This window comes from Monodelphis domestica, chromosome 4, assembly GCF_027887165.1.
Source record: "Monodelphis domestica isolate mMonDom1 chromosome 4, mMonDom1.pri, whole genome shotgun sequence".
Taxonomy (NCBI): domain Eukaryota; kingdom Metazoa; phylum Chordata; class Mammalia; order Didelphimorphia; family Didelphidae; genus Monodelphis; species Monodelphis domestica.
In genome coordinates this window covers 359,523,518-359,541,852 of record NC_077230.1, presented here as the reverse complement: position 1 = coordinate 359,541,852, position 18,335 = coordinate 359,523,518, and the positions used below count along the sequence as shown (strand labels likewise).

Sequence of the window (18,335 nt, the reverse complement as noted above, 5' to 3'; positions counted from 1 at the left end):
TCAATAAACATTTATTACTTTCTGCCTCGATATCTAGCACTGGGCTAAGCATTGGGGATACAAATATTTTTTAAAATACCAAAAATAACAACAACCAAACAGACTCATCCCTCTACAATTTAATAGGAGAGGATAATGCACAAAAGGCAGCTGAAAATTGGCATCATTAGGGGCAGGGATAAAAGATAGAAAAGAAAGGTAAGGCAAAACTTCATCTTTTAGAGCTGAGGCCAGAGTGAAGAAGTCCAGATTATTGGTGAGAAGGCTGTAGTGGTGATGATCTGAGAAGAAAAGAAAAGGATGAAGTTCTATGTCTTTTTAAGGTACAATTTTGTACAAACCTTGGCTTCCTGTAATCCTTTTAGACCATCAGAAATTAGTAGAAGTCCATAGTGGTTGCAGATAAATTATTTCATTCAGACTGTGATAATGGATACTGGTGTGCAGGGTTTTATCTTTCTAGAATCAAGGGAAAGAGGTCCCCAGTAACTAACTGAAGAGGAGTCTGTCCTTCATATATACCCACAATATGGGTGCCTGTGACTTCTAGACATCTAACACATAGATGCTCTCAGGGAAGAGGGTTCTCACAACAAATCAATAGAGAAAATGAGGGAAACTCATCTGCTTTTTAGGACTGTGTTGTGTTATCCAAGTAGAGAATGAAATCTCGTCAACCAATACAAATGAATTCTATAGTGGTTCATAAGCTTCCTCTTCAGGGTCAATTTGGGAAATGTACAATGTCATTCTAGGATGGAGCAGCAGTACCATTGTGCCATTAGTTCACATACCATTTTAGCTGTGTTGCTGTATCATCCCCTCAAGATTAGGTGTCCCAAGTTTATGTAATTGTCCCAAACTGAAGGGTTTTGACTCTGACTTACAACAAGGCTGATCTCATAGAAAATTCATGGGCCATTGGCTAAGTGGGCTGCTAGGTAGCCTGGCATGCCTTAGAATGAGCATACTGTTAGCCCTTCCCATAGGTACACTAATACATGGTTGGTGGAGCTGGGAATTGATCTAGCCATTTTGGATAGCAATTTGGAACTATATTTTAAAAGTCACTAAACTGTTCAATCTGATTCAACAATTTCATTGCTAGGACTATACCCCAGAGAGATCAAAGAAATAGAAAAAAAGACTCCCAAATAGCAAAGAACTGGAAATGGTATCCATCAATTGGAGAATGGCCAATCAAATTATGGTGAATATAATGGAATATTATTCTACCTTAAAAAATGATAAAGAGATAAGTTCAGGCAAACTTGGGAAGACTTGTATAAACTGACACAGAGAAAATGAAGTGAGCAGAACCCAAAGAACAATTTATACCATAACATTATAAACAAAAACAATTAAGGAAGACTTAAGAATTCAGATCAATGCTGTGACCAATAATGATTTCAGCAGGCTATCCATCTCCTGAGAGTGAAATGATGAATTCGAGCAAGATACATAATGAGACACGTACTTTTCAGACGTAGCCAGTTTGGGGCTTTGTTTTGTTCAATTGTGTATATTTGATACCAGGATTTTGCTTTCTTCTCTTTCAGTTTTGGGGAATTTGGCAGGTAGATGAATGGGGAGAGGAAGATCTAGCAATAGGTTTACTAAAACAGAAAGAAAAAAAGTCATAATCAAGGGTCAACAAAGTAGAAGGACAGAAGGAAGATCAATAGGAAACAGACAAGCAGGAGAGTTTTGAAAGTAACATGTTGCATGTGTTGTGTGCTTAGTGAGAAAGAAATAAGCTCTATGTCATGGGTGCATATTCCTAGCCATATGTATAGTCTTCCTTTTTTGGTATGCTGTGTATATGAAAATGTTCATGTTATTTTGTTAAATTTAGAATAATAAAATACAAACCACTATCCCTCCCTCTTCCTCTTCAGAGCCAATAGTAATGCACTTTGTCTACTTAAATGGGTAATCTCTTGTTCAGGAGAGCTATAGCTCTCCTGATGGTGACTGTGCTCTGCTGCTGGGGTAGGGAGTCAGTTTGGAGGAATTTCTCATTAATGGAGCTAGCTAGCACTGGTCAGTTGTCAGTGATTGATGATGCTTGGCTCACAGACTGCATCTGAGACAGTGTTTAATCTGAGACCACCTTAATTAGAAAAATGGAAGAATAATGAGGGAGGCTAGTGGGGAAAAAATGAAAACAAAGCCAACATCATAAATAACTCATGTATGAGCCCCTTAAAAGCTTCACCAAGAAAATATATTTCTGAAACCTAGCCTTGAAGTGGAACCCTATCCCTAACTTAATCCTCTTCTAGTCCCTCCCTGGGAATCTGTCTCACCGTCTGAGTCATACCCTATCCAGGTGACTAATGTCCACATTATCCAGAGGGTAGGCAGATTATCTCAGTTATTCCATTTGATTTCAAGGTAGCTAACGCCAAGGTTACTGCAGTAATGAGCTTGTATTGGGAGACCTTCTGGTGAGCAGCATGACGGAAGCACGGTTCCTCATTGTTGTTAACCCAGAAATCTCTGCTTGTAGAGAACTGACATTTACAAGCTTCCTGCTTGTCTAGTGGAGGCTTAGAACCCCATTGCTGATCTCACAGGTTCTGTTTATGGTGAAGCTGTTCACATCAGAATGAGACAAGTGGTAGGTGTCTGAGATGTCAGACTTCACAACCTCACTGTCCACACACTACCTGGAGCAAAAATACAGATGTACTTGTGAAGTCAGAACAGAATGTAACACCAGCTGAGACAGAGGAAAGCAGCCTTTGTCTCCCCTTACCAATTTGCTCTGGGAATGATGGTCTAATATGGTGCTTAGTATGTTGGATATGGAATTAGAGAATTTGCTTTGAGATCCAGACTCTGTCTTTTAGTGCCTGCCTGCTATCACTTACTGACCTGTCCTAGACCTCAATTTCCTCATCTGTAAAACGAGAAGAAAGGAATAGATGACCTCCAACTCTAAGGCTATAATGAAGTGTCCTCTGGGATAGTCAGGTTGAACAACTATGGAATAAAGGAAATCAGACAAAACAGAAATCTATCATAGGATTACAGAGTTACACATCTGGATGGGACCTTCAGATTAGGAGAAGAGGCCAGCAGGGAAGAAATGGTTGGCCCAAGATCACACAGATATTAAATAGTGACTAATTTTTCTGGATTCCGAATCCAATACTCTACCACCATGTTTCCTTACTTTGGTACTTAAGACACTTAAATGGATCTCTGACCCTTGTCTGTGTGATTGCTTCCTTCCTCTATCACTGCTGAATGGAATTTCTGCAGGACTTCTCTTCCTGAATAACTCATACTCATGCCTTTCTTCAAATATCCTAAAGGGTATCAACCCAACAGACCAGAGACCCCTTCTTTAGCATCCATCATATTAGAAAATGGGCTATACTTGTAGTCAGAAAATATCTGGGTCCCATGGAAATAGGTTCTGTTCAAGAACACATGTAATACCCAGTAGAATTGCGCATTGGCTATAGGAAGGGTGAGGGGAGGGGAGGGAGGGAAAGAATATGATTCTTGTAACCAAGGATTAATGTTCTAAATTGACTAAATAAAATTAAAAAATAAAAAAAAAAACAAAACAAAAAAGAAAATATCTGAGTCCAAATCTCCTCTCTGACTTTTACTGGAATTTATTGATATTTTCTCTGGCTGTCCCCAATGCTTAGAATGATCTCCCTCCTTAACTCTACCTACCAACCTCCTTGGCTTCCTAGAAGTCTCAACTAAAATCCCATATTTTGTCCCAGGCACCTTCCCTCTGTCAATTATTTCCTACTTATCACTTGCTTTGTGGATTTTTGTTTGCATATCTTCTCTTATATTCACATGTAAACTCCTTGAGGACAAGGACTGTCTTTTACCTCTTTTTGTGTCCCTAGTGCTTAGCAAAGTGCCTGGAACATAGTAGGTATTTAATAAATATTGATGAATGGATTGGTTGACTATGTGACCTTGAGTCAATCATTTAATCTCTTAAAGTCTTATTTTTTAAATGGGGACAAGAATAACTATTTCACAGGACTTTGGGGGAAGAAATTTAATTGAAAAGTTCTTTTTAGTCCTTGAAGACTGCAAAATGCTAGCTATCATCATCATCATCATCAGTATTATTATTATGGATTTGTCTTGTCTCTTTTCTTTTTATTAAACCCTTACCTTCTGTCTTGGAATTAATATTATGTATTGGTTCCAAGGCAGAAGAGTGGTAAGGGCTAGGCAATGGGGGTCAAGTGACTTGCCCAGGGTCACACAGCTGGAGTGTCTGAGGTCACATTTGAATCTAGGACCTCCCATCTCTAGTTGTCTCTTTTCCATCATTCTTGATGTATGACTGGCCTCCTTTCCTAGTAATAGGTATTCTGGATGTTTTATTTTACCTCACAACTACAACTGATTGATGACACCATGTTGCAGCATGTTACTTGTATACATACAAGGGTAAATGTCTCAGTGTGGTTTTAATCTCTTAAATTTCGCTTTTTTTTATTGCCCCTTGATTTACTTGTGACTTTGATTCTTCTAAGATTCCTATTCCATGATTCATGACTTGTACTAATAATTTCACTCAACTTCACTAATGTTTTGTAGCCAAAGCCTATCTTACAAATTTGAACTCAGATTGTTATCCATTTCTGCAACATTTTCTGAGGTGGGGCAGGGGGAAGGGAAGAAATAGAGAGAGAGAGAAGGGGGGGGGCAGAGAGCCAGCTTAGTCTGGCCCACATTCACTTTTTTTCCACTTTGTTTTTCAAGTATAAATGGGTAAATCAGAAATAACTCTCTGTAGATTGCAGAGAATTTCTCTGAGGATAATATATAGCATTCCCAAGCTTGATGCATGTTATTCCTGATGAGATGACATTTTCAGAACCTGCTCATCAATAAGAAATTCTACATAGAATCAGGGAATTGAAAAATACCTCAAAACCCTTCTAGTCTTACCAGTACCTAAATAAGAATTCCCATACAACATATGTGACGATTGGTCACGCAGCCTTTATTTGGTAACTTCCAATGAGGGAGAATCACTATCATCCCATGGAAATCTATTTCAGTTTTGGAATCTTCTTCAATGTTAGACTGTTTTTTATTCTTATATTGTCTCATATTCCCTACATATTCCACAAAGTGCTCCTGGTTTTTGCCCGGGAGCCAAAGAGGACTAATATAATCCCTCTTTTCTATTGACTACCTTTCAAATACTTGAAGACAAATATTTTTCCCCCAAAGTCATTTCTTCTTGAAGCTAAATATCTCAAATTTCTTAAACTGATCATCACATAGCAATTATCTTCTTCATAACCTGCTATTTATCAATGTCCTTCCAAAAATCTAGCACCCATATCTGAAAACAATATTCCAAATGGGCTCTGACCAAGCACAGAGGGCAGCAGAACTCTCTCTTCCTGTGTTCAAAACTCTATACCTCTGTTAATGTGCCCTAAGATCACAGAAGCATTTCTGACTGCTTATCTGTGCTGCTGACTCAAATTGAATCTTTGGAATGCTAAAATTCCCAGACCTTTTGAGATGAATTGTTCTCTTATCTCATATTTGTAAAGTTGATTTTTTGAATCCAAATATAAGATAAATTTTACATTTCTTTGTGTTACGTTTCATCTTATTACCTTTGGACAGTGTTCTAACTTTTGTCTAGGTCTTTCACAGCATAATCTCCGTCATTCAATGCATTAGCGAGTCTGTCTAGCTTTTTGTCCTTTCTCATTTGATCTAAATATCCAAATAATTAATGAAAGTGTTCAACAGCATGGAGCCAAAGACAGCTCACTGGGGGCCCTCCACTAGAGACTTCCCAAGTTGGCATTGAACCATTAGTGACTACATTTCATGTCTAGTTCTAAATTCATCTAACTATACTATTGGCTAGTTTTTATTTTTCTCATCTTGTTCAGAGACAGGTAGGTTGTGCAATGGGTAGAGCACTGGACCTGACATCAGGAAAACCTGAGCTCAAACCCAACCTCTGATTCCATTTAACTGTATGACTCTGTGCAAGTCACTTAACCTCTGTTTACTTTAATTTTTTTTTCAATTGTAAAATAAATATTATGATAGTACCTATGGAACAATTAATTTCTTTTTTAAAAATAGTATCTATCTCCCAGAGTTGTTGGGATGACCAAATGAAGTAATACAGTTGTGACACTGCAGATTTTCTTACCCATGGTTAACCACAGAAAAAAAGGGAAAAATTGGAAAATTTGGAAAATTCCAGAAAATTAAAAAAAAAAAGTGTTTCATAAGTTTCATAGCACCCACCAAACAAGTACAGGCTACAGCATGGTGAAGTCCACCATCCTGCCACATGACTCATCTCCCTTTGTCTTCATAACCATGCTCCCATGGAATACTTTCCTTCAGTCTGACTCTAGTATTCTCACTGATCAAATTCATTGTAGTGCCATTACTGGTGTCTTTATGTAAGAAATCCCTTATTTACTAAAAGAATGGCCCCAAAGTACAAGTAGTGGTGCAGTTGTATTCTTGTATCTACTGACTGAGTAATTGCTGATTCGGCTACCCATACTTAACAGTAGGTGTTTGCTTATATCCATATTTTTCAGATGCACGGTAGGTCTTGGAATGTATCCTTTGTGGATACAGGGACCCTATTGTATTTGTAAAGTGTTTAGTTTATTGTCTGAAAAATAGTAAATGCTTTAAAATGTTTGTTTCACTTTTTTCTTTCTTCTACAAAATTCCATGAAAGACTTTATTACATACCTTATTAAAATGTTGGTAAACTATACTTACAAAATGACACTGGTATGCTAATTTAATAAACGTGTCCAAATAAAAAGGAAATAAGATGAGTCTGGTATGACCTGTCTTTAAAGAAACTATGTTGGCTTGCTTTTCTAGTTGTTCTTGAACCACCCTTTTAATAATGCTTTCTAGGATAATCTTCTACAAATTTAGACAAAGTTCACCAGTCTATGACTTCCAGGCTTCATTTTCTTCCTCTTTTGGAAAATAAGGACATTTTGCCTTTCTCTGGTCCTGTAGCACCTCTTCCATTTTCCATAACCTTTCAAAGATTACTGACAGTTGTACAGGAATCATATGTACCACTGATTCTTTCAGTAACCTGACGTGTAGTTTATGTGAGCCTCATGACACATCTGAAGTATTTTTCCAGACTTATTATACATTATTCCTCTTACTGATTCTTTCTGTTCCTCATAAAATATACTCCCTATCCCATATCTATTCCTTTACATAGGCTGTCTTCCTAGGCTAGCATACAGCTCTGCCCTTTCTCCACTCTCAGAATCCCTAGTTTCTTTTAGTACTCAAGTGCTACCTTCTTCTCTCCCAGATAATAGTGCCCCTAGAAATTTCACTTTGCTTTTATTTTGAGTCTGCCTTATATATATTTATATCAGTAATATTAAATTATCTCCTCCAATAGAAGGTAAACTCTCCACGGGCAGGAAAGATTACATTTTTATCTTTGTATCCTCAGTACCTAGAACATAGTAGTCACTTAATAAATACATGTTCATTGACAGACTGACAGATGTGAACTTATCAAGGGCATGAATGTACTTTCTTACTATCTAGCAGATTTTTTTGCATTTCAAGCTCCCTTTTGTTATTTACTTTCCTTCTCTCCTTCCTTCTATTTGGAAACTTGTTTGGATTCTATTTGGAATTCTTCATGACACTGATGAACACCCTAGGTGAACATATGTCACCTTGTTTTATGCTTCGCTTGATGTCAGTACTCAGCGGATTGTTGAACAATGTTATCTCCATAGTCACATCTGTCATAGGCTCTTGTATAATTTAATATATGTAGAGGAGAGAGTTTGAAAAGAACCTTCAAAGATGCATTTTTTTCTGCTAAGGCTATTGGATTTTAGAAATAATTACATATTAGATATATTAGAAATTTATATTTTCCATTCTTTCAAATCAATTATATGACCAGAAAGATGTGTTCTATTACCGACAATTATTGGAAAAAAATGACATGGTCCCTTTTCATGTTTTCATCAAACATACCTTCCATATATGCATAGACCCTTATCAAAAAAAAAGGCTTTGTTGGAATTAGAAAGTAAGCATATTAGCTATTAGTTGCTGATGGTTTTTTCAATGCCTTTTGGAGGTGTGTGGCCATTAGATCTGTGATCATTTCTATGCTTTTGGAATACTTCTATCTTTGAGACATTTTGAAAAACAAGTCATGAGAGTCTTTAAAAACTGTGTCACTTCCATCATGGTTTTTCTCTTTGTCTATGATCAGGGCCAGCTGCCTTTTCAGCTCAATCTCCTTAGGAGCCATTTCTATTTTCTCACACAACACTTTAAGAGGTGATAGAGCCCATGTGGTATTTCTACTAGGAGAGGCAACATGACATAGTGGATAGAGTGCTGGACTTGGAGCTTGAGAGTCCTAGGTTTGACTCTCTCTCAGATGTTAGCCTGAACTAGCACTCCTTTGGTCCAGAGTTTAAGAACCCAGGGTCTCCTTGAAAACAAATAAGGCTTTTAAGCAGATGACTCTCCACATGGAGAATATATTTTAGGACCCTTGGCCTTTTTGTAAACCTGTTTTTGAAATGTACTGCCCCAAAACAGTTAAAAGTGGACCTGAAAACCCCTAACCTTATTGAACCTCAAATTCATCATATATAAAATGAAGAAAATAAATGTACCCGTGTCACAGAATTTTTGTGAGACTCAAAAGTGTTTTGCACAATTTATAGCATTATATAAATGTTCATTATTATTATCAATGATGGCAATAAATCACAGTAGAAGCAGAGGCAAACCTATTTAATTTCAAGTTTATTGTACTTTTAGCCTCATTAAAAAAATCAATAAACATTTTTAAGTACCTACTATGTGGCAGGCACTACCCTAAGTGCTAGGGATATAATTAAGAAATAGGAAGACAGTCCCTACCCTCAAGGAGTAATTGCTTTATCTATATTTCACAGCATGGTCTGTCTAGTCACATTTTATGCCAAAGCCTCAAGATTTTTTCTTCATCTTTTTTTTTGTTCTTTTGTCAGATGACACTGTCCAAAATCTTCATTCTTGCACTTCTATAATAATTTTTAATTAAGTGTGTTTAAATTAATATTCACTATGCCCTTTATATTTATATGACTGGAAAGAAGAATAAGGTTTGCTGGTTAAGGTGAATTTTAGTGAATTAAAACCTTCTAAGAAGTGATAATAGTAAAAATCAGTGGCTTTTTTGTTCTTTTTGTCATTTTTCATATTTGACAGCTTGTTTTAAAAGGTCAGGTCAAAGCTGCTCTAATTGCATGTGGTGTCTTCTGGTCTTCATCCTTTCTTCTAGCTTGGTTTTGATTTTGACCTGGTCTATTCTAACTGGTCTGTGATCAGACTGAGTATAAATAGCTGATTTTGAAATGGCTATTGTATTTGGAAACAGTCATTTATTGACTTTTAGGTAGGCAAAAGAGCCATTTTCATTTTTCAAAGTTTGACTTGGCCAAAGAATCCACCACCCAGTGCCCAGCCTACTGGTGATTTGCTTTTCCAAATTTGCTGGCCCTTGGATAGCACTAGTACTGTTTTTAAAGTCTCTCCAGCTTAATAGGACCTGCCTGAACTAGCACTCCTGTTGTCCAACTTTTAAGAACCCAGGTCTCCTAGATGCAAATAAGGAATTTAAATAGATGACTCTCTTAGAGAAAGTATTTTAAGATTCTTGGTGGTTTTTTTTTTTACTTGCTTCTCAAATGTACCACCTCAAAACATTTTCTCCATCTCTCATAATGCCTGCCTTTGCAATGAAGTCACAAAATACCAAAGTATATGTTGATTTCATTTGGATGATCCTGACATTTTTTAGGAGAATTTCTGTCTTTTGTTTTCCATGATGGATTAGTGCTGTGGCTGCCTGTATGCTTGTGCCCAACACTTATATAGCCCTTTAAGGTTTACAAAGAAAGCACTGTGCATATGTTATCTCATTTGTTCCTTGCAATAGTCCAGTGAGGTAGGTACTATTATTATCCCTGTTTTATGGGTGATGAAACTGAACCTCAGACAGATCAAGGGACTTTTCCCAGAGTCATACAACTAGTTTAATGTCAGAAGCAGGATGCAAACTCAGATTTTCCCAACTTCAAATCTAGTGTTCTATTCAGTGCTAACACTTAGCTGGCTAGTTAACATTGAAAGGCTGTATAGTAAAGAGTTCATAATATCATCTGGCTAGAGATGGATGTTTGCATCAATGCTAGACTCTGATCAACTACAAGGAGTCACTGTAGCACAAAGAGGAAAAAAATCATGAATTTGGCAATACTAGGGCACTTTCATCACATGCACCCCTTTTGCTTTCCATGGTAGGAAAGTGTGGAAATTCTCTTCCTAGTGCTTCATCTCTTTCCAGTCCTACAACTGGGGTAAGATGTCATTCTATATATCTTTTATGAATAAAATTTATGATCACTTGAGAGGAATGATACCCAAGATCACATAGTGAGCTCTCTGCCCTAAGTAGTATTTCTTGTATTCACTGATTCAATTTCCATTCAACAGACTTTTACAGAGCATCTGCAACATATAAAGGTTTGTGCCTGGTACTTCAGGAAATACAAAGATGGATGGATGCATGCATGAATGCATGAATAATCAATCAGTGAGCCAATAAACATTATTGAACAACTACCTATGTATCAGGTACCATGTTAAGTATTAGAGATTCAGTGGGGCCCCTTTTACTATGGATTTGCTTTTCATGGTTTATAATATCTGTAGCCAATCCAAAGCTCTGGTGGTCTTCCTGGAAGCATGGAAGACTGCATGAGGCAGTGGTTTGCCTCCTATGGCAGTCTCTTTTGCTTCCACCTTCACTTTTTAAAGGGTTTTTGTGGGAGGGGAAGCCAAAGATTACCAATATGAGGGGCAGGAACAGGGAGTGAGAATTCATATATATGGGGGTCCGCAGGTGATCATTTATTTATATCCACAGTTTGGAGCATCTACAATAAGTCTTCAAATATATTTCTTGAAAATATGTGGGTCCCATTATACCAAGGAAGACAAAGATAGTCCCATCCCTGAGGAGCTTACATTCTAATAGAGGAAGACAAAAGGAAATAGAAAAGCACTGGGACTGAGGGTAGTCTTGGGAACATGATGAAGTCCAGTGCACTATAGCTGTGTTGAAAATGAAGAGATGGATGGTCTAGGCTGCTTCCTTAACTGAAGGATGGGATGAGAATTTCCCCAAGCCTGTAACTTTGCTCATGATGTTGCCTTTTCTGAGAATATCTCCCCATTCTTTCTGCCTATTGAAATCCTTTGAAGTCTTGCTCAATGCCATATCCTCTAAGAAGCCTTACCAGATTTCTCAGTTGGTAATTGAGAGATCTCCTCTAAACACAAAACACTTTGTGTTTCTCTTAAACCTTATCATATCCTATTTTGTTTCTTAAGAATACGCATTTATATGGTTCTTAAAGATTTCCAAAGCTCTTACATAGATCATCTCATTTGATCTTTATAATAAACCTGGGAGATAGGTAGATGCTTTTATTACCCCCAATTTATAGATGAATAAACTGAGACTGAGAGAGGTCAAGTGACTTGCCTACAGCCACAGGTAGTAAGTGTTTGAGGCAGTATTTGAACTCAGGTCTCTCTGGCTCCAAATCCAATACTCTATCTATTGTGCCACCTAACTGCCTCTATAGATATTTGTATGTGTTTTTATTAGACTATAATTATTAGACTATAAATACCTTGAGTTCATAAGCTATCTTTTATTCATCTTTCTGTCTTCTCCTTACCCCATCCCACCCCCCACCTTACCACTCAGTGACCAGCAGAGTAGGAGCTTAATAAATATTGAGTGATTGGGTTTACCAGAGAGATTACTCTGTCAATGTGTTTAGGCTGGATTAGAGAGGTGAGAGGTTAGAAGAAAAGAGATCAATGGAAAGGTTATTAATATAGCTAGGTGAGAGGTACTGAGAACTTCAAATAAAGTGGTGGCTATAGAAGATGAGAGGAGGTGACTGATTTAAGAGACAGTCCATGGGCAGAATTGACAGGATGTGGTCATTGATTGCTCATGGCACATGATGAAGAAGGAATCAAAGATAACTTGAAACTTACTTGTCTGACTGACTGAAGGATGGTGGTTTCTGATGTCCAGGTCATCGGGGATGCAAAGAAGGATAACACCCCCTCAGAACTGGAGCTAGGGCAAGGCAGGACATGGCCTTGGACAAGGGCACCGGTATTCCTGGGGTGTGCATCTTTCCCAAGGCTGCCATTCTCACACCTTACTTACTCCACAAAACTGTGACATTTGTCTTGGCTGAACCATTGCCTCTCCATCCCCCAGGATCCTGTTACTGTGGCATCTCTCTCCCAGAAGACACTTTGCCATTTTCCCTCTGCTTCACACCTGCTGCTTCCATAACTTCTGCTTCCTTCAGAAAGTTGGGGGATTGGAGATCATCAGCTATGTCATGAGATGAGGGGAGACTCGGGAGGAACAGGCCACTTCCCTCCCACCAAGGCAGCCCTGAGTCAGATTATCTGGTTTCTCACCCCACCACCAGTTGATTTTGTTTCCAGTACAAGAAACCCTTGTTACAACTCTATACACCTTCATGAACCTATAATCTGGTTAGGAATTAGGGCTCGCCAGCTAAATCCACTTGATACATGGATCAACAGCAAGGGTTAAATGACGTGAAAAAACATTACATGAGATGCCATCATACAACAGGAAACAAGTACTAATGTGCAAAGCAGACCCTAAGTGAGGTCAATGAATGGGAAGATCACCGTGGGTCAAAGAGCTGGACCTTAAAGGATGGGGAAAATGTGGAGTCAGAGAAGTGGAGTAGGGTATGAATGAGAGAGGGCAGCTGGAGCCAAGGCACTGGGTAGGCTGGGAAGTAGGCAAAGCCTATTGGTAGGATGGAGGAACTGGGGTAGACACCTCCTTCCTCCTCCCTCTGTGCTCAGCTCCAGTCTCTGCATGGAGTAGTGACTCCTCATGCATGAGACTTCTCTTGACAGCTCCTAGGCTGGAGTGGCAACAAAACAAATGTAAAGAGAAAACAAGCACTTTACAAGCATCCTTTAGAAGAGGTTGACGCTGAGCTTTGCAGAAACACTTCAGGCAGCGCTCACCAGGCAGGGGCCTCTTACTGCTCCCACTGTGCCCAGCTCCCATCCTCCTCAACAGGCAGGGACTTTTACTGCTCCCAGGGTGTCTCACTCCCATCATCCTCCCCGGGCTGAGATGTTCTCTTCAGTTGCGCCAATTGTTGCTGTTGTTTTTAAATTAAACACCTTCCTTTTCCACCCTCCCCAAGGACTTGGCCAACTTCAATTCCACTGTCTCTGGGAGCTGCTGACCCTCCAATGCTTTGTTACTGTAAAGAGCTAGGTCTGATTCCAAGGGTAGACTCTAAGGTCAGGTTCTCAGGACTATAAACACTGACTCTCAGAAGTGGAAGGCATTTTTGAGGGATCTAGCATACTGGGTGATAGAATCGCCTCAAGAGTCTCCCTGGTAGGGAAGTATCCAGCCTTTGCTTTTCTCTGTACATATGTTTGCTTGTTGCCTCCCCCATCTGATTGTAAGCTCCTTGAGGACAGGGACTGTCTTTTGCTTCTTTTTTGCATCCCTGGTGCTTAGCACATTGTAGATGCTCAATAAATGCTTATTGCCTAACTGACTGAATATCTTCCAGCAAAGGTGCAGTGGAAAGAACATTGAACTTGGACAAACTGAATTCAAAACTTGTCTCTATTGCTTTTTATTTGTGTTGCTACTGCTCTGGGTCAGTCATTTCACTCCTCTGTACCTCAGTTTCCCCATCTGCAAAATGAAGGGGTTGAACTAAATGTTCTCCAAGGTTCTTTCTAGCTCTAAATCTGTGAATCTCTCATCTTAAGCTCTTCTAAGGCAGCCCACTCTAATGTTTCTTTGGAACCTCTATTTATCCCCGTTACTTTCATTCATGAGTCCTAGTTCTGCCATTGGAGTCTACTTTCTCTTCCCCACAAAAACCTCTTTAGCTATTTGAAGACAGATATAATCACACATACACACACTAACACACATACACATGCACACATCAAATCTTTTTTTCTAAGCTTCACTCTCTAGTGACATAGGTTCATTTTACTGCTATCTTCTAGAGACAATTTACTCTATTGGCAGATCTTCTGGGAATTTTAAATAGGGGGTGAGGACGGGAAGGGTAAGAGATTTTGGGAGATGATGGTAGCATCCTCTGAAACCCTCTCCATCAGATAATGGAGGGGGCACAGAATTACACCTGTCTCCATTTATGGGCCAACCCTCAAACCAAATCAACAAAATCCTTTAGTAATACTCCCTATTCCTAAACCCAACAATAGCCACATTGGATCCAAATACTGGAAGGATCCTTGTTTGTTAAGGCTAAGACTCCACCTGCACTTCCACACACTTCAAGTGCCTGCTGAGCTGGGCATAGTTACTATATTTCAAAATGTTTTATGTAAGTTACCAGCTATAAAATAAAATAAAAAAATGCTTCTCATAAGTCTGTGTAAAATACTTCGACCCTAGATCCATAACTCGCAGTGTATGTGGTAACGTGTGCTCTGCTAGCTCACCATTTGTGCTGTTTCTTTGTCTGCAGCGGATGATGCCTGTGGAGGGACCCTGAGGGGTCAGAGTGGCATCATCTCCAGCCCGCACTTCCCCTCTGAATATGGCAACAATGCAGATTGCACATGGACCATCCTTGCAGAACTGGGAGACACCATTGCCCTGGTCTTCATCGACTTCCAGTTGGAGGATGGCTATGACTTTCTGGAAGTCACTGGGACAGAAGGCTCCTCACTTTGGTAAGAATGATGCTTTTTAATTTTTTTTTTTGGCCTTCCCTCCATGTTAATTTTTAACAGCAGAAATTTACTGCTCCCAGATTCCTAGTCTCCCCTGAACACTTGTACCTGCAGAGAAATGTCACGGCTGGCTGTTAGAGATACTATTAGAGTGTTCTAAGTACACGGTAATGAGAAATCACTGCATATTTTTTATAGGCCAGTTAAGTTTTACAGTGATTGGTGTATGATTTGAAGCATGTCCTTGCTGAAAATTTTCATGATGGTCTCCACTTGAGTAACTTGTTTTATGAGAGAGAGAGAGAGAGAGAGAGAGAGAGAGAGAGAGAGAGAGAGAGAGAGAGAGAGAGAGAGAGAGAGAGAGAGAAGAAAAAAAAGGTTTCAGTCTTTGAACTTGGAAAGGACTCTACAAAAAGAGTTTGGACTCTTGCCCAGTCTCCAGAAAATACATTAGCACTTTTCATCAGATTTTACACTTCTGACAGGAATTTGGGCCTGCAGTTGTATTTGTTGTAACCTCCAAAAGGTTGCCCATAGAATTAAAGAGGTAACATGCTACAATGAGATTCCTTTATAAGATCAGAGCTTTAGAACTAGAAGGAACCTTAGAATTCATATAGATCAACCCCTCCATTTCACAGATGAGGAAATTGAGGCCCAAAAAAGCTACATGACTTGCCCAAGACCACTCAGTTAGTAAACAACCAAGCTAGGAATCAAAATCAGATACTGACATTCTGAATTTAGCATTTTTTCCATTATCTTATACTGCCTCTTGAAAAAGCAATCAATTGGAATTCAGGGGACATGGATTTGACTGCAGAATTTTGGACTTATTACTTAGGCTGGGAGGTGGCACAGAAGATAGGGTGTTGAACCTGAAACCAAGAAGACCTGAGTTTGAATCCTTTCTCAATAGGCTTACTCTCTGTGTTATCATGGGCAAATAATTTAACCTCTTCCAGCCTCAGTTTCCTCATATGTAAAGTGGAGATAAAGAAACTCACTTTCCAGGGTTGTTGTGAGGATAAAATTTAGGTAATAGATGTAAAGTGCTTTGCAGATTTTAAGCTGCTATATAAGTGCTGTTATCATCATCATTTTTCTTCCACCTCCTTCTTATTAGTTGTGTGAGCTTGGGTAAGTCATGCTAGTTTCATGTTTCCTTATCTGCAGAATGTGGGTTGGCTTCAGTAACCCCTGAAGTCTACCAGTTCCAAAGCTGTTACTTACTTTGAAGGGTCCCTCACCTTGGTTTTGGTAAGACTGAACTCATTGACTTCTGAAATTCTGGGACTCACTCCTTTTCTGAGCTCCTTGATTCTTCCCAGCCTTCTCCCATTCCTTGAAGGATTGGGCTTCCTACCACTTCCTCATTGGTAAAGTGGGGATCGCTATCTTTGCCCTTAGATCTTATAAGATTATAGTCAGAAGCAACAAAGTGAGGGACAGATGAGTATCATCCGGTTGAGTTCTAGTGCAAGAATGCTAGGGGCCAGAGTTACCTAACAGGTTTACTCTCTAACTAAATTAAAATGTAATTGAGAAATATTTAACAAAATAAAAAAAATACAAAAGAACATAGCTTGTACTAAAATGTGGTTTCTAAGTCAGTATACTGCTTTAGGAATCCTTATATTGACTACTGTTTTCATTTGAATTTGACCCCAGTACTGACAGTTCCTTGCACATGTTAAGAAAGGCTAGGATCATAGACTTAGAGATGGAAGGGACCAAAATGCCCAGCAAGTCCACCCCCCTCATTTTATAGATGAGGAAATTGAGGCAAGCAGAGGTTAAGTGACTTTCCCAAGGTGCACAGCTAGGAAGCGTCTGAGATAGGACTTGAACTCAGATCTTCCTGACTTAAACTCAGTACTCTATCTACTGTACCAAATAACTGTCTTAGGTGCATAAGAAGTTGGTCAAATTTAATCAATGCTGGGGGCAACCAGGTGTCTCAGTGGATTGAGAGCCAGACCCAGAGACAGAAGGTCTAGGTTCAAATCTGAGCTCAGTTACTGTCTAGCTGTGTGACCCTGGGTAAGTCACTTAACCCCCATTGCCTAACCCTTCCCACCCTTCAGAAGGTAAGGGTTTAAAAATAATAATCAATGCAGAGAGGGTGCTTTAAGATTTCCAGTAGACTCTAAATATATTATTTCATTTGATCTTCACAATATCATTATGTGATAAATATTTTTTGTCTGGATCCAACATTTCAATGGAATAAGATTCTCCCTATCTATGCTACTATATTGTCTATGAGAGAAACACTACAGGTATTATCTTTCTCAATTTGCAAATGAGGAGACTGGATTTCAGAAAGGTTGAATGATTTACCCAGAGTGACACGACACGGCTAAGAAATGTCTGAAATGAGTTCAGCCCTTGTCTGCTTTGTCATTGCTACCCTAGGATCATCAGGGTCCTTGATTTGGAGTTGGAAGAGATCTTAGCGGTCACCCAAACCAACTTGCTCATTTTATAGATGAAATTTCTGAGACAAAGAGGTTACCTGACTACTTTGGGATTATAGCGCTATTAAGTATTTGTGGTGGAATTTGAAACCAGGACTTCCTAGCCCCCAATTCCCAACACCCTTCAGCACACTTGACACTCTTGGGAGACCTTTCCTGGAGAAATGGCCAGCCTCAGGGTCATCTGGTTTGGTATGATTGAAGGACATCAATAAATTCCTTTAGCTCAAGCGTAAGACCCTCTCCTCCGTCTCTCCTGATCCCTTGTCTATTTGAAGTTCAAGCTTGGCTGCCTACAGACTCTCACTTCCCAGGTAAGACTCGACAAGTTACCCAAACTTCTGAAGTGAAACAAATGTGAAAGAATGTTCCTTCTCCCATTAAGCTGCCTCGGTGGGGGAGAAATTAAATACAGGAAATCGTTAAGGGAGCTGTGCAGGAGTCCTCACCATTCACGGCTGGTGCCACCGCGGCAAGCCACAGTGCGTTTGTTGTACTAATTTGTACTTGCATAGCAATTAGGGATAAATAACCTTTGAGTGCTAAGGATATATGTGTATGGGGAAGCAGCGATCGCCTGCTACCTGTGGTTTATGGATCCCTGGACCCCTCTGAAAATCTGAAGCTGCTAGTTTATGAGTATACTGTTTTTATTAGCATACATTATAGCAGTTTCGGGAGACCATTCCTTTGGAACCATTCTATGTGGTGCTTAGGAGTGGAAAAGAAAGATGACATGTCCTGTTAGCGGCAGATAAATTTGGACAATTGGACACCCCCTCATCTATCAATGAGACACCGGCTCTCGTGGGAAGTAAAACCAACTGTGGCACTGAGGAACACAACAGCTACTGTTTCCTCGTGGTTTCAGAAAGGTGGTGTAATCACTAGGCAAGGTCCTTCAGGATTGACTAGGACCGTCTTTCTTTTTCTGAGTTTCGAGGTGGCGAACCTTTCAGGTAGGGAGCGAACAGC

At 39.4% G+C, this 18,335-nt stretch overlaps 1 protein-coding gene across 3 annotated transcripts in view; it reads left to right on the top strand.

Moving 5' to 3' along the window:
* CSMD2 (CUB and Sushi multiple domains 2) overlaps nt 1-18,335 on the top strand; it is a 1,065,508-nt gene that overhangs the window by 411,414 nt on the left and 635,759 nt on the right. For all 3 annotated transcript variants that reach the window (XM_056795117.1, XM_056795119.1, XM_056795118.1), the window contains exon 5: nt 14,673-14,880. In XM_056795117.1, the coding sequence (XP_056651095.1) occupies nt 14,673-14,880 (208 nt within the window). The remainder of the gene's footprint in view (nt 1-14,672; nt 14,881-18,335) is intronic.